The sequence below is a fragment of the Dendrobates tinctorius genome, unplaced genomic scaffold, assembly GCF_039654945.1.
Source record: "Dendrobates tinctorius isolate UK_male_01 unplaced genomic scaffold, ASM3965494v1 ptg000015l, whole genome shotgun sequence".
NCBI classification, from domain to species: domain Eukaryota; kingdom Metazoa; phylum Chordata; class Amphibia; order Anura; family Dendrobatidae; genus Dendrobates; species Dendrobates tinctorius.
In genome coordinates, this window is record NW_027361683.1 from 38576286 (window position 1) to 38592650 (window position 16365).

The window sequence follows — 16365 nt, forward strand, 5'->3', positions numbered from 1 at the left end:
ATCAGGTCAATTGTAATATTTCACCAATGAAACTTGGTGAAAAATTACAATCCAGCCATGGCCGATGCTGCAATATCATCGGCCATGACTGGAGACCGCGATCTGCCGCCATCAGTATTTCCTCCCCTGTTATGATTGAGTCACCGTAGGAGGCAAAAATAGAAATGCTAGCTAAGTCCAGAAAACCAGAGAAGTTGGCAGCTATCGGATTGCAGACCCCTGAACCTATCAACACAACTAGCAGTAGTCGTGGGGGGCTCCTACGATGCCCTAGGCCCCTCGATCACAGCCGGAGGACTACATAGCCTAAAGACAGAAAGGGAAATCTAAACTGCCCCAGAGCAGACCCCAAAGCAAAAGGCAGCCCCCCACATATAATGACGGTGAAGCAAGAAGAAAGAACAAAACACAGACAGAAAGATAGACTGAGCAAAGATGGGGCCCACGCTAGCTTAGATAGGAAAGGACAGGAAGGCTGCTGTCTGCAATCCGTGAAAAACCCTATGAAAATAAGAGCCAACCAACTGACAGTAAAAAAGGCCCTGAAGACGCTAGGCTTCAAAAAAGCTATGTCAGTACTCAGGAATATTCTGAAGACAGAGCAACAGGCAAAAGGAGATTCAGCTCACCCCAGCAGGGAGTGGCAGAATCCAGAAAAGCAAGGAAAACAAAACACTAATGCAAAAAGGCAAAGCAGAAATCTTAGCTTTAGATGAGCAGGAATCAGACTAGTTTCCTAGAAGTCCACAGAGAAATCACCCGCAGGCCAGAAGGGCGTCAGCAGCCTTATATCCAGTCATTAACTCCACTCAGCCAGTCATCATCATCAGCCCCAGGTGTTCGACAATCAGGCTCACTACCTTTCTTCACCAGAAGAGGGAGTTCCTCGGGCCTCAGTAGTGAAGGGGAAAATGAACTCACAACAGTACCTCCCCCTTGAGGAGGGGTCACCAAACCCTCAACCACGCCACCAGGGCGATCAGGGTGAGCCCGATGAAAGGCACGCACCAATCTTTTGGCATGAATATCAGAGGCAGAGACCCAGGAATTATCCTCCTGACCATAACCCTTCCACTTAACCAAATACTGGAGTCTCCGTCTAGCCAGACGGGAATCCAGTACTTTCTCTACCTCATATTCCATGTTACCTTCAACCAATACAGGGTCTGGAGGTGCAACCCCCGGAACAACAGGTTCAATAAACCTCTTCAACAAAGATTTATGGAACACATTATGGATTTTAAATGTGACAGGAAGAGCCAAACGAAAAGAGACCGGATTAATAATCTCCAAAATCTTGTAAGGTCCAATAAATCTAGGCTTAAACTTAGGAGAAGCCACCTTCATAGCAATATTTTTTGATGATAACCACACCATATCACCAACCTTAAATTGGGGACCAATGGTCCTATGTCGGTTGGAAAACCGCTGGGCCTTTTCCTGGGAGGGAGATAACTTATCCACCACTTGGTCCCAGATCTGGTGCATTCTCTCCACCACAGTGTCAACCCCTGGGCAGGCAGAGGGCTCCACCTTCCCTGAAGAAAATCGAGGATGAAACCCAAAGTTACAAAAAAAAGGAGACATCAAAGTGGCAGAACTAGCTCTATTATTTAAAGCAAATTCGGCCAAGGGCAAAAATGAAACCCAATCATCCTGATCAGCAGAAATAAAACATCTCATATATGACTCCAAGGTCTGGTTTGTTCTCTCTGCCCATTGGTCTGAGGGTGAAAAGCAGAGGAGAAGGACAACTGAATTCCCAGCTTAGAACAGAAAGTTCTCCAAACTCTAGACACAAACTGGACTCCTCTGTCAGATACAATGTTCTCAGGAATCCCGTGCAAGCGAACCACCTGTTGTAAAAACAGGGGCACCAATTCAGAGGAAGACGGCAACTTAGGGAGTGGTACAAGATGAACCATCTTAGAGAACCTATCACAAATCACCCAAATAACAGTCATCCTTTGAGAGACAGGCATATCAGAGATGAAATCCATTGAAATATGGGTCCATGGCCTCTTGGGGACAGGCAAAGGCATCAACAACCCACTAGAGCGAGAACACGATTTAGACCGGGAGCACGTCCCACAGGACTGCACAAAATTCCTGACATCACGAGACAAGGAGGGCCACCAAAAAGACCGACTCACCAGATCTCTAGTACCAAAAATACCTGGATGACCAGCCAAAGCAGAGCAATGAACTTCAGACATCACTCTCTTCTTCCACTGGTCAGGAACATACAACTTTCCACTGGGACAACGCTCAGGTTTGTCCTCCTGGAACTCTTCCAGAGCACATCTCAAATCGGGCGAGATGGCAGAAAGAACTACCCCTTCGCCTAAGATGGTAGCAGGCTTGGTCACCACAGGAGAATCGGCAAAGAAGCTCCTAGAGAGGGCGTCAGCCTTGACATTCTTAGTTCCAGGAAGAAAAGAAACCACAAAATCAAAACGTGTAAAAAAAAAACAAGGCCCACCTAGCCTGTCTATGGTTCAAGCGCTTAGCCGACTCTAGGTAAATCAAATTCTTGTGGTCAGTGAGGACCACGACTTGATGCTTAGCTCCCTCCAACCAATGTCTCCACTCCTCAAATGCCCATTTCATGGCTAACAGTTCCCGATTCCCCACATCATAGTTACGTTCAGATGGAGAGAACTTTCGGGAAAAGAAAGCACAGGGATTCATTTTAGATGTTACAGGATCCTTTTGGGACAAAACAGCTCCTGCACCAATCTCAGAAGCATCCACCTCTACCTGGAACGGAAGTGAGACATTAGGTTGCCGCAAAACCGGGACGGAGGTGAATCTTCGCTTCAGCTCCTGAAAGGAAGAAACAGCCTCCGGAGACCAATTTAACACATCAGCACCCTTCTTAGTCAAATCAGTCAATGGCTTGGCAATGCTAGAAAATTTTGCTATAAATTTCCGATAAAAATTAGCAAAACCCAAAAACTTCTGGAGGGCCTTCAAAGAAGTGGGCTGAACCCAATCGTAAATGCCCTGTACCTTGGCCGGGTCCATTTCAATAGTTGACGGGGACAAAATAAATCCCAAAAAAGAAATCCTCTGTACTCCAAAAAGGCATTTAGATCCTTTGACATACAGGGAATTCTCCCTCAAGATCCGGAACACAGTCCGAATATGTTCCACATGAGAATCTCAATCCTTGGAGAAGATCAAAATATCATCCAGATAGATAATCAAAAATTTATCGACAAAATCTCGGAAAATATCGTTCATGAAGCACTGGAAGACAGAAGGGGCATTAGTGAGCCCAAAAGGCATCACCAGGTACTCAAAATGTCCCTCCGGAGTATTAAACGCCGTCTTCCATTCATCCCCATGCTTAATGCGAATAAGATTATACGCCCCCCTAAGGTCAAGCTTGGTAAACCAGCAAGCACCTTTAACTCTGGAGAATAGATCAGAAATCAGTGGTAACGGATACTGATATTTAATAGTAATTTTGTTGAGAGCACGATAATCAATACAAGGTCTTAATGATCCATCCTTTTTGGCTACAAAAAAAAAACCGGCACCTAAGGGTGACGAGGATGGTCTAATATGACCCTTCTCCAACGCCTCCTTAATATAGGATCGCATAGCCTCGTGCTCGGGTACAGATAAATTGAAGAGCCGACCCTTGGGAAATTTACACCCCGGGCTCAGTTCAATTGCACAGTCATAACTCCTATGAGGAGGCAGAGACGAAGACTCATTCTCACTAAATACATCATAAAAGTCCGCCAAATAATCAGGAACATCATGCGACTGAGGAGAGGTGGAAAACACCGGAGCCTCACTAAAGGCACACCGACAACCCCAACTCACCACAGACACAGATTTCCAATCCAGAACTGGATTATGAATTTGTAACCAGGGAAACCCCAGAACAATAGTATCATGCAGATTATGTAACACCAAAAACCTGCAATTTTCTTGATGGTCTGGGGCAACCCGCATTACCACCTGGGTCCAAAACTGAGGTTTATTTTTAGCCAAAGGAGTAGCATCAATCCCCCTCAAACGGATAGGCGTCTGCAGAGGTGTCATCGGAAATCCACAACGTTTAGCAAAATCCAAGTCCGTTAGGTTTAGAGCTGCTCCTGAATCCACAAAAGCCTTGGCGGAAAATGTGGACAGGGAGCAGATCAGAGTAATAGCCAGAAGAAACTTAGGTTGAACACCACCTACAGAAAACGTGTGTGCAAAGCGTTTCTCGCGTTTAGGACAGACAGAAATAATATGCGAGGCATCTCCACAGAAAAAACACAACTTATTACGCCTTCTGAACTCCTGACGCTGCTCTCTGGAAAAAACTCTTATCACATTGCATAGGTTCAGACATCTGTTCAACAGGTGGCAACACCTCTCGTGCAGCTCTGCGTTCGCGTAAACGCCGATCAACCTGAATGGCTAAAGACATAGAATCGTCAAGACCACAGGGAACAGGAAATCCCACCATAGTATCTCTTATGGCTTCTGACAACCCCTTCCGAAAGAGAGCAGCCAAGGCATTATCATTCCAGGTAGTAAGTACTGCCCACTTTCGGAATTTTTGACAGTACAATTCTGCAGAATCACGACCCTGGTTCAATGCCAGCAGGGTCTTTTCAGCCTGATCAATGGCATTAGGTTCGTCATACAACAACCCCAAGGCCTGAAAAAAATGCGTTCACATTAGTCAGAATAGGATCATCTGGTTTCAAAGAAAATGCCCAATCCTGGGGATCGCCACGCAGCAAAGAGATGACAATTTTAACCTGCTGCGCGGAGCTCCCTGACGAGTTAGGCTTCAAGGCAAAAAATAATTTACAATTATTTTTGAAATTCAAAAATTTAGACCGATCCCCAAAAAATACATCAGGTGTAGGAATCTTTGGTTCAGCAGCATGTGAATGAGCAAGGTAGGCGGAAATTCCCCGCACTTCCACACGATCAGACAATTGCTTTATCTCCATTGAGAGAAAAAAAAATTCCCCTTACGGCCTCAGAGATATAGAGGAAAAAATATACACACTTTTTTTTTTTTTTTTTATACAATTCTTTCCTGCTATTGAGTACCCTAGAATCTGCGGTATGGCGGGTGATTCTGTTATGATTGAGTCACCGTAGGAGGCAAAAATAGAAATGCTAGCTAAGTCCAGAAAACCAGAGAAGTTGGCAGCTATCGGATTGCAGACCCCCGAACCAATCAACACAACTAGCAGTAGCCGTGGGGGGCTCCTACGATGCCCTAGGCCCCTCGATCACAGCCGGAGGACTACATAGCCTAAAGACAGAAAGTGAAATCTAAACTGCCCCAGAGCAGACCCCAAAGCAAAAGGCAGCCCCCCACATATAATGACGGTGAAGCAAGAAGAAAGAACAAAACACAGAAAGTTAGACTGAGCAAAGATGGGGCCCACGCTAGCTTAGATAGGAAAGGACAGGAAGGCTGCTGTCTGCAATCCGTGAAAAACCCTATGAAAATAAGAGCCAACCAACTGACAGTAAAAAAGGCCCTGAAGACGCTAGGCTTCAAAAAAGCTATGTCAGTACTCAGGAATATTCTGAAGACAGAGCAACAGGCAAAAGGAGATTCAGCTCACCCCAGCAGGGAATGGCAGAATCCAGAAAAGCAAGGAAAACAAAACACTAATGCAAAAAGGCAAAGCAGAAATCTTAGCTTTAGATGAGCAGGAATCAGACTGGTTTCCTAGAAGTCCACAGAGAAATCACCCGCAGGCCAGAAGGGCGTCGGCAGCCTTATATCCAGTCATTAACTCCACTCAGCCAGTCATCAGCCCCAGGTGTTCGACAATCAGGCTCACTACCTTTCTTCACCAGAAGAGGGAGTTCCTCGGGCCTCAGTAGTGAAGGGGAAAATGAACTCACAACACTCCCCTCTTCTGCCCTCCGCTCCCACCTTCTGTCCTCCACTCCCCCCGCCATCCGATTCCTCCCCCGGTACCTCCTGGTGTCGCTCCCGGTGTCCCTTCATCTCCAGGCCTTCCCCCATGGGCGCCGCCATCTTCCGGTAAAAAAGATGCACCCGCTGAGATCTGCGGGCCGTCACCCGGAATATTCCATTCATTCATTCCAGGTACGTTTTGATCACTGTGATAAACCTTATCACAATGATCAAAATAAAAAAAATAGTAAATAAACCCCCCCTTTTCACCCCCTTAGATAGGGAAAATTAATAAAATAAAGTAGTTTCATTTTTCAGTTAGGGTTGGAATTAGGGTTATGGTTAGGGTTGGAGCTAGGATTGGGATTAGGGATAGGGGTGTGTTGGGATTAGGGTTAGGCTTGTGGTTAGGGTTATGGTTAGGGTTGGGATTAGGGTTAGGGGTGTGTTGGGGTTATGGTTAGGGTTGGGATTGGGGTTAGGGGTGTGTTGGGGTTAGGGTTTGATTTAGAATTGAGAGGTTTCCACTGTTTAGGCACATCAGGGGCTCTCCAAACGCGACATGGCGCCACCATTGATTCCATCCAATTTTTCAAAAAGTCAAATGGTGCTCCCTCCTTCCAAGCCCCGACGTGTGCCCAAACAGTGGTTTACCCTAATATATGGGGCATCAGCATACTCAGGAAAAATTGCACAACAACTTTGGGGTCTAATTTCTCCTGTTACCCTTGGGAAAATAAAAAATTGGGGGCTAAGAAATCATTTTTGTGGAAAAAAAAATATTTTTTATTTTCACGGCTCTGCGTTATAAACTTCTGTAAATTAATTAGGGGTTCAAAGTGCTCACCACACATCTAGATAAGCTTCTTAGGGGGTCTAGTTTCCAAAATGGTGTCACTTGTGGGGGGTTTCTACTGTTTAGGCACATCAAGGGCTCTGCAAACGCAACATTACGCCAGCAGACCATTCCATCAAAGTCTGCATTCCAAAATGGCAAAACTTCCCTTTTTGAGCCCCAACGTGTGCCCAAACAGTGGTTCCCCCCACATTTGGGATGCTAGGGTACTCAGGACAAATTGGACAACTTTTGGGGTCCAATTTTTCCTGTTACCTTTGTGAAAATAAAAATTGCCGGCTAAAAAATCATTTTTGTGGAAAAAATAATAATTTTTTTATTTTCACGGCTCTGCGCTATAAACGTTAGTGAAACACTTGGGGGTTCAAAGTTCTCACAACGCATCTAAACAAGTTCCTTGGTGGGTCTAATTTCCAAAATGGGGTCACTTGTGGGGGAGCTCCAATGTTTAGGCACACAGGCTTTCCATACGCGACATGTTGTCCGCTACGATTGGAGCTAATTTTCCATTCAAAAAGTCAAATGGCGGCTCCTTCCCTTCCGATCCCTGCCGTGCTCCCAAACAGTAGTTTATGACCACATATGAGGTATCGGTATACTCAGAAGAAATTGCCCATCAAATTTTAGGATCCATTTTATCCTGTTTGCCCATGTGAAAATTAAAAAAAATTGATGCTAAAATAACGTTTTTGTTGGAAAAATTAAATGTCCATTTTTTCCTTCCACGTTGCTTTAGTTCCTATGAAGCATCTGAAGGGTTAATAATCTTCTTGAATGTAGTTTTGAGTAGCTTGAAGGGTGCAGTTTTTAGAATGGTGTCACTTTTGAGAATTTTCTGCCATATAGACCCCTCAAAGTGACTTCAAATGTGAGGTGGTCACTAAAAAAATGGTTTTGTGAATTTTATTGTAAAAATGAGAAATCAACTTTTAACCCTTATAACTTCCTAACAAAAAAAATTTTGTTTCCAAAATTGTTCTGTTGTAAAGTCGAACATGTGGGAAATGTTATTTATTAACTATTTTGTGTCATATAACTCTCTGGTTTAACAGACTAAAAATTCAAAATTTGACAATTGCAAAATTTTCGCCAAATTTCCGATTTTTTTTTCACAGATAAACGCAAAAATTATCGACCTAAATTTACCACTAACATGAAGCCCAATATGTCACGAAAAAAACAGTCTTAGAATCGCTAGGATCCGTTTGAGCATTCCTGAGTTATTACTTCATAAAAGGAAACTGGTCAGAATTGCAAACAATGACCAGGTCATTAAGGTCAAAATAGGCTGGGTCATGAAGGGGATAAAGGGTTATATTCTTATTTATATCCACTGAACATGGTACTGCTTGAAACAACAAGATTATTTTATTTCTAGGTAAGCAGAGATATTGGTAGCTCTTGAGACTGCTCTTGGTAACATCACCAGAAAGCATCATCTGTATATTTAAGATTTAATGGAATAAGGGAAACCAAACACTACCATAAGACCCCAATTCAGCAAGCAGATTTCTGGTGTAAAATTGTTGGAAATGTCTAAATAATAAAGTTGCTTCAAACTTTTTGAGTTTTTATCACAGTTTTGGCCAACTACCCTAACTTTTTGAAAAATGTCTTGCTCTTGGATAAGAAGAGTGGCCTAGTGTGCACAATATACAGTATTTATGCAAAAAAAAGTCATTTGGTGTATATTTTTGGCATTGGTGCATGGTAGTTGAAAGATCTGCGCTCGTCTCTTAATGAATTTGTATAACCTAGAATAAAAATATTATGTGTATGCACACTGCAGTAAATAAATAACTAGTAGAACATGTAAAATAAATTATATGGTATTTAGTTGACATTTGTTTATTTTTTTAGCAAAAAAGCATTAAAGCCATCCCATCGTGACAAGGTATGCTCTATCAGGATGGTGACTTGACTTGTCTCGCTGTGTGCTATACAGGCTTCAAAATAAACAATAAGAGCATGATCAGTGTCTGGCAGTGTTTAAAACCTGCCTGTGGAAAGTTGAATGTATAGAGGTACACAACCCAGGGGATGGGGTGAGCACACCCCTAAATGTACATAGTACAAGAAACTAAAAACAAAGACCAGCATTCCTGTTTACATAAGTGTAATATTCAGGTGCACATATACAGTCATGACTGAAACTGTTGTGAGAAAATGGAAAACGGTCTTAGGAGCGCAGGAAAGAGACTCAGACTGTAAAGAAGTAGATGTGAACAGCTACATTTTAAAGAAGTAGATGTGAACAGCTACCTTAGTTTCAGCAGTGGTCATCTACCCAAGTGGATTCAGAACATTCCATACGGGCAATATTGGCGTATACGAAAAAATTGCACAGAGGATACTGACTTTATTGAGGAGGCAAAAGTTTTGAAACAACGGTTTCAGCAGAAAGGGTACCATAAAAAATTGGTCCAAGATGCATTTCTGAGAGCCAAAACTTTCACACAGAAACACTATAAGCAAGATTATGAGTAATAAAACCGCTTGTTCTTCTGGTACGGATCTAGGTAGATGGAGTTTCGTAACCACTTTCAACCAATCCTATGGGTTGATTAAGAAGCTCCTTACCAAGTACGGGTTCATCCTGAAAGGGGACCCAGTTTTGACCAAGCATATTCCCCCCCCCCCCCCGACCTACAACGGTGTTCAGCAGAAACCGCACGTTACGGAACCTTGTTGTGCCAAGCAACATCACCTTGAGTTCAGGCTCCCTATCCTCTCTCCCAATTTCTCTGAACCCTGGTTACTATGCATGTAGACCTCCCAAAAGTCTTTGCTGCACCTCCATTTTAAATGGGGTACATGAAGTTAAATCCAACACTACAGGTACCTCATATAAAATTAATTTTCATGTTAACTATCAATCCATTTTTGTGGTATACTTGATTGAATGTGGTTGCGGCCTATAGTACGTAGGTAGAACCATACAAATGATGCATGCTAGATTGAACAAGCATCGACAGAATATCCGAAATGGCTTTCTCCTGCACAGCCTTTCTAAACATTTTCTAACTGTGCATCAGAAAAATCCAAAATCTTGGAAACTAACGATTATTGACCACATACCTGATACCGTGGCTGATCGCTTCAACAGTTTAATCAATAGAGAAAGCTTTTGGATATTCAAACTTGGCACACTTGCCCCTGGAGGTCTGAATTTAACTATTGATAAAGTGACCAGATAACTTTATTTGCCTTTTTATCATCAGTGCGTTTTACTTAGATGCTATTCTTTACATGCTTTTATTATTAATATGAGTTCTCGCTTTTTTATTGGTCTTTTTTTTACTGGTCTACTAACCTGTTAATAATTTTATTCATTTTTATCTATATTTTATTGCTCCTTTTTGCACATTTTATACATTTAAAACTTGTTTAACTTATGCTGTTTTATCTCACGTTTTATATAGGTTGTTTTTATTATATATATATATATATATATATATATATATATATATGATGTCATCTTGTCGTAATATGTGACTATCATAACATGTGACTGTTTTGACTGGTGTGATTGGCTGCTTCCCATTTAAATACTCCATCCCCTATGTCATTAATAAACTTCCACCTGATGAAGACGGATCCTCCGTCGAAACGCGTTGTGGTTTAAACCCATCTCTTGTCTGAGTCTCTTTCCTGTGCTCCTAAGACCGTTTTCCATTTTCTCATTTCTCCTATCCTCAATTGGAGGTTTTCAGCTGGAGCTGTGGTGGAGACCTGACATCCTTGTCTGCCCTGGGTTGCTTCCTAAGCGCTCCTTTATGATCGCTTATCAATGACTATTATGACTGAAACTGTTGGCACCCTTAACATTGTTCCAGAAATTGAAGTATTTCTCACAGAAAAGTACTTCAATTACAGATTTTGTTTACAACGGCCATTTCGTGCTCCTGCGTGTTTTTGTTTACAACCCATGGCACTGTTGCTAATCTCCCTTGATGTGGACGGCAGAGAAAAAAATTACGAAAGATTACAACATAGGATAGCCTGGATGGTGGATAAGCAGCTATAATCAAGTTTCAAAAAATCCAAGGTGTCATGCAGGCTCAGTGTACATCTTTGTCATCATGAACTTTCATTTATGAATGAAAGTAAATGCTATTTCAGGAGGCCCAGGAGGACCCCACTGCTGACACAAAGACATAAAAAATCTAGACAGCAGTGTGCCAAAATATACGTAAGCCAAAATTCTTCTAGTAAACCATCTTGTGGACAGATGAGACCAAAGTAGAGCTTTTTGGTAAAGCACATCATTCTACTGTTTACCAAAAATGGAATGAGGCCTACAAAGCAAAGAACACAGTACCTACAGTCAAATATGATGGAGGTTCAATGTTGTTTTGGGTTTGTTGTTCTGCCTCTGGCACTGAATGCCTTGACTGTCTGCAAGGCTCCAAGAAATCTTAAGATTACCAAAGGATTTTGGGTTGCAATGTAGTGCCCAGTGTCAGAAACTTAAGTTTGCGTCATAGGTCATGGGTCTTCCAGCAGGACATTGACCCCAAATATACTTCAAGATGCACTCAAATGGATTGAAAAAAACCCCCTCTGGATAGTTCTGAAGTGGCCAGCAATGTGTCCTTATCTAAATCCAGTTGAACATTTGTGTTGTGGAGAGATGTTAAAATTGCTGCTAGGAGAAGGCACCCTTCACATTTGTGAAAAAAAAAAGTGGTCCAAAATTCCAGATGAGGTGTAAGAAGTTTGTCGATAGTTATAAGAAGTGATTGATTAGTTATTTTGTCTAAAGGATATGCAACCAAATATTAAGTTGAGGGTGCCAACAATTTTTCTGTTTTTTTTTTTTTTTTTTCATATTTTTGTGTGTGTGTTTTCCAATACACACACAAAATAAATGTGTAAAACAAAACTTGTAATTGCAATAATTTTTTGTGAAAAATACTTCATTATTTGGAACAATTTCAAGGGTGCCAAAACTTTTGGTCATAACTGTATGCTGTGGCCATTAGCAAACAAATATACCTTAGAATAAAAGCAATGCATAGGCACACCACAGTGGATAAATACATGGTAATGTAAGGTAATCATGTAAAAACCATAGGCTACTTTTTTTTTATCAAAAAAGGATAAAACAGTCCACTTCTCTGCTGCTGCCTATTTTGAGACCTGGATGGGACGTAGTGAGGTGAGTCGCTAGCGATAGGGACCATCCTGAATGGGTACATCTTGTCGTGATGGGATGGCTTTCACATTTTTGATTTTTAAATTACTCGTTTTTGTTTGTGTTTTGTTTTTTTGTTTTTGTTTCTTTTGATGAATTTGGTGCATCTTCCCCCAGCCCTTACTCTATCAAAACTGGCATGCAAAATGCTTTTCTTAATTAATTTGGGCCAGGTTTATGTGCAAAAGTATAGTAAGTAGGACTAAGGGTTCTTTAACATTGCATTCTGTGTCTGAGTGTCCACCTCCGGCAGACGTACACTCCTGCCGTCATCATTGCAGTCTATCGGCCGCTTCATCGTTTTGCGGGGGATTTAGGACGTATTGCCCGTCGGGAACACAGAACACAATGTGAAAGCACTTAAGGAAATTATTCCAGTTTGTCTCTGCTACTAATTACACATAAGGTTACTACTGTTGTATGGCATATGTGCAATGCAATGTCACACTGTTGACAAGTGTTACAAGCTTCTATCCATGGTCTAAAAAGTCAAAATGAGTAAATCTACACCTTAGGCCTGCCTGACACTTCAGTTTTTCCACATCAGTCAAAATCCACCAAAATTTGAAAATGGCGGATCCGCTAAAAATGTGGCAAAACGGACGCAAGCAGATGGTACGGATCCGTTTTTTGACGGATCCGCTATACGGATTTTTATACGGATCCGTCAAAAAATGGATCCGTACCATCCGCTGGCATCCGTTTTTGCCATCCATTGGGTCCGTTTTCTGACGGATCCGTTTTTCCACACCTTCAAAATGGGATGCTCCCAAATATGATTGGCTCTTGGAAAATACTCCCAAATGTGATTGGATCCTGGAAACTAGGGGAAAAAGATATCTAGGGTGATTTAACACAATATCTTTGAAAGGTTATAGAGCTAGTGGCAGAGATGGAAGGAGTAATAGCGAATATTAACAGCATCTGTGTGGAATTTGATTTTCAATGCAATCGTTTAGCAATTATTGCTCTGCAGAGTGAGAAAACAAGACTGCGAATCCTGCGTCGGAGAAGGAAGAGACGGCAGTGGATTCATCCTATAAATGCACAGAGGTTTATCCTTGGCGTTTTTTCAACACTTTATCTGGAATTGAGGGATAACCCGGACAAGTTCTTTAATTATGTGTGGATGAGACAGGACTTGTTTGAAATTTTGGTGGAGCGTGTCGGAGCGCAAATCCAGAGAAGGGACATCTACATGCGCTTTTCTATATCACCGGCGGAGCGTTTGATGGTGACCCTTCGGTAAGTTATTTTTTTTTTTTTTAAAAGTTTTCAGATTCTGCAGACTTTTATTGTCATGTTATTGCTTGTAGTTTGTATTAATTTTACTTTTTACCCTTTTTTTTTAACAGATTCCTGGCAACTGGAGAGTCCTTCACCTCCCTCCATTACCAATTCCGGCTTGGGATATCGACAATCTCTGGAATAGTCCAACAGACCTACCGGGCATTGTGGGATTGTCTACACGAGGAGTACATCCCACAGCCAACACAGGAAAGGTGGCTGGAGATTGCTGACAACTTTCAAGAAATCTGCCAATTTCCGAATTGTGTTGGTGCAGTGGATGGGAAGCATATAAGGATTGTGAAACCCATTGGATCTGGATCTGAATTTTTCAACTACAAGAAATTCTTCTCAATTGTACTGATGGCCATTGCAGACTCAAAATGCAAATTTATTGCGGTCGACATTGGTGCGTATGGTCGATCCAATGATTTGCAGGTATTCAAGATGTCCGCAATGGGCCGTCGTTTGTATGGAGACAATTTTGAATTTCCACCTCCAAGACCACTCCCTGGAACAACAGGCCCACCAATGCCATTTGTATGTGTTGGAGACGATGCATTTCAACTCTCTAAACAAATTCTCAAGCCATATGGAAGTCATGGATTGACACACACGAAAAAAATCTAACTATCGATTGACAAGAGCGCGAAGAGTGGTGGAGCGCGCTTTTGGGATTTTAACTGCAAAATGGAGAGTGCAGTTAACTGCCATTAAAATGAAAACTGAGACTGTGGATGAGGTGGTGATGGCATGTGTCATCCTGCACAATTTTGTACTTTCAAAGGAACCTGTTTCCATGGAAGAAAATTTTTGTGAAACCACCTTGTGGGATTATCTCCAGACAAGTGTTCGGAGTACTGAGTCAGTGACAAGAATGAGATTTGCTGATTATTTTGTGTCACCAGAAGGAAGAGTTGACTGGCAAGATGACAAGGTATAAATTTTTTTTTTTTTTTTTTGGTTATACCAAGGTTCCTTTTTTGTATAAGAAAAACTTTTGTAATTTTTCTTTTTTTTATTTCAGAGTTATGGTACATTTACCCAAGTGTTGTGTATATACCTGTACACCACCAGTGTACATTGAACCTTTTTTTTACCTTTACCAAAGTGTTGTGTATTACCTTTACCCAAGTGTTGTGTATATACCTGTACACCACCGGTGTACTTTGAACCTTTTTGTTGTGTATTACCTTTACCCAAGTGTTGTGTATTTAACCTCAACACCACTGTTTTTTTTTTTTTTGTTTGTTTTTTTAACACTAAAAAAAGCTAAACCACACAATACAAAAAATAATGTATTTTTTTGAGTTTTTTAAAACACATTTATTTACAAATGCTGGAATTGTTGGGTGGAGATATCATCGGCGGGGTTAACAGGGTTGACCACATCGAGGGGGGGGGAGGACTGGGAACAAGGTTGGTGAGGATCAGAAGTGGAAGGGGGGTTTAAAACATGAGGTTGGAATGGGAGTTGATGGACAGAGGAGGTTTGTGGGAACATTGAAGGTGGGGGTGGGTACGGTGAGGTCATTGGGGTATAATGCAGTGGGGAAGGAAGGTACTGGGAAGAATGGAATGGGGAACTAGAGAAAGGAGAAGGAGTGGTGGGATGATGGACGGTGGGATGATGGACGGTGGAATGATGGACGGTGGAATGATGGACGGTGGAATGATGGACGGTGGAATGATGGACGGAGGGAGGATGGACGGTGGAATGAGGTGATGGAATAGGTGCATGGGTAGATTGGGAGGCCTGGTATACTGCAGTCACCAGAGCATTGGGACATGCTTGCATCACATGCATCTGTAGGTGAGGATTTAAATCTTCCATTTGCCGGACAACTGACTGAAAAAAATATGTCTCGCCGCCTGGTTTGACTCTGAATTCATCCGTTCCATGTAACTTCTGAGTTCCATGATACTTTGATTTATCATGTTCAACCCAGAAGTTAACTGTTGCCCCAAAATTCGGAATGCGTTCTGGACGGTTGAATTCAGATTCAAACAGTCAGACAAAGTCATCCTTTCCTGACATCTCTGACGCTGCCGTCCAGAACCAAAAGTTGGTCGAGATGTTGCGTCAGTGTCAGAGGGGTGGGGTAAAGGGTACTGTAAATCGTCACCTGCAGCTTCATGCGATAAAGACTGCCCTTCTGCTCCAGTGCTGGTGGATGGGACAGAGGGATGACACAAGAGGGAAGGTACAGAGGGGTCGGATACCTCGATGTGGTCCCCGGTGGTGTTCTCCAAAGGGATCCCTCCAGAGGGAGGCAACTCAGAAGCAGGCTCCCGAGTGCTGCAGATGGCGCTAGAAAAGAGAAAAAAAATATTAATATATTAATATATTGATATTTCATTTGGCCTTGCTGAAAAAAAACATTAGGTTAAACATGGAAACATTTTTACTACAGAAATGGTGTGTGGAATATTTACCTTCTGCTCACCATCGTCGACCGGAGGAACGACAGGGCTCTGTAGTGTTTATACTGGGTGCTCCTGCGTCCTCTCGATCCACTCGGGGCCTGCATCTCCTTGTTGAAGTCCCTCTTGAAGCGATCCCTGAGTGACCGCCACCGTATGATAACCCTGTCACCTGTAAAGGAAAAAAAAAAACAAAGTGGTTAGTATTCAACACTTCACATACTGTAATATAAGTTACTGAAAATGGAATACTTACGCACAAAATCCCTGGCCCTCGCATCGAGCTCCTCCCAGTTCTCTATAGCCTCCGAACACCCTTCATCCCATAGCCGTCGGGTGGTTGGTTGGTCGGCATGGTAGCGGTTTGCCATGTCCCACAGCGGCTCCCGCGGTTGCACAGCCTCAATGAAGGTGTCCACATCGATTATGATTCCCTCTTCTACTGCTCTGTGGGGAGCATGCTGTAAAACCTGTGGGGAAAAAAAAGGAATATTCAGAAACATTAGGTTCATTAATCAATCACCCAAATAAAGGGTTACTTACTGTTCGCCGACCAGTTTTTGTATCTGCTAAACTTACACTCTGCGCGCCCCCTCCTTGCATTTCTCCACCCTGCATGTCTCCTCCTGGAAGCTCCTCAGATTCGGCTTCCTGTGAAAACATAATACATTAATATATTGTTAAAAAAAAAAAAAAATCGTG

General features: G+C 42.3%; 1 protein-coding gene across 3 annotated transcripts in view; it reads left to right on the top strand.

The window, feature by feature from the left end:
* The window catches only part of DHDDS (dehydrodolichyl diphosphate synthase subunit), a 98937-nt gene that overhangs the window by 80203 nt on the left and 2369 nt on the right, over nucleotides 1-16365 (top strand). The window contains exon 9 of one of the 3 annotated variants that reach the window (XM_073563755.1): nucleotides 8616-8649. The exons of the other annotated variants lie outside the window; for them this stretch is intronic. Within the exon in view, the coding sequence (XP_073419856.1) occupies nucleotides 8616-8645 (30 nt within the window). The 3' untranslated portion in view covers nucleotides 8646-8649. The remainder of the gene's footprint in view (nucleotides 1-8615; nucleotides 8650-16365) is intronic. 3 annotated transcript variants of the gene reach the window in all.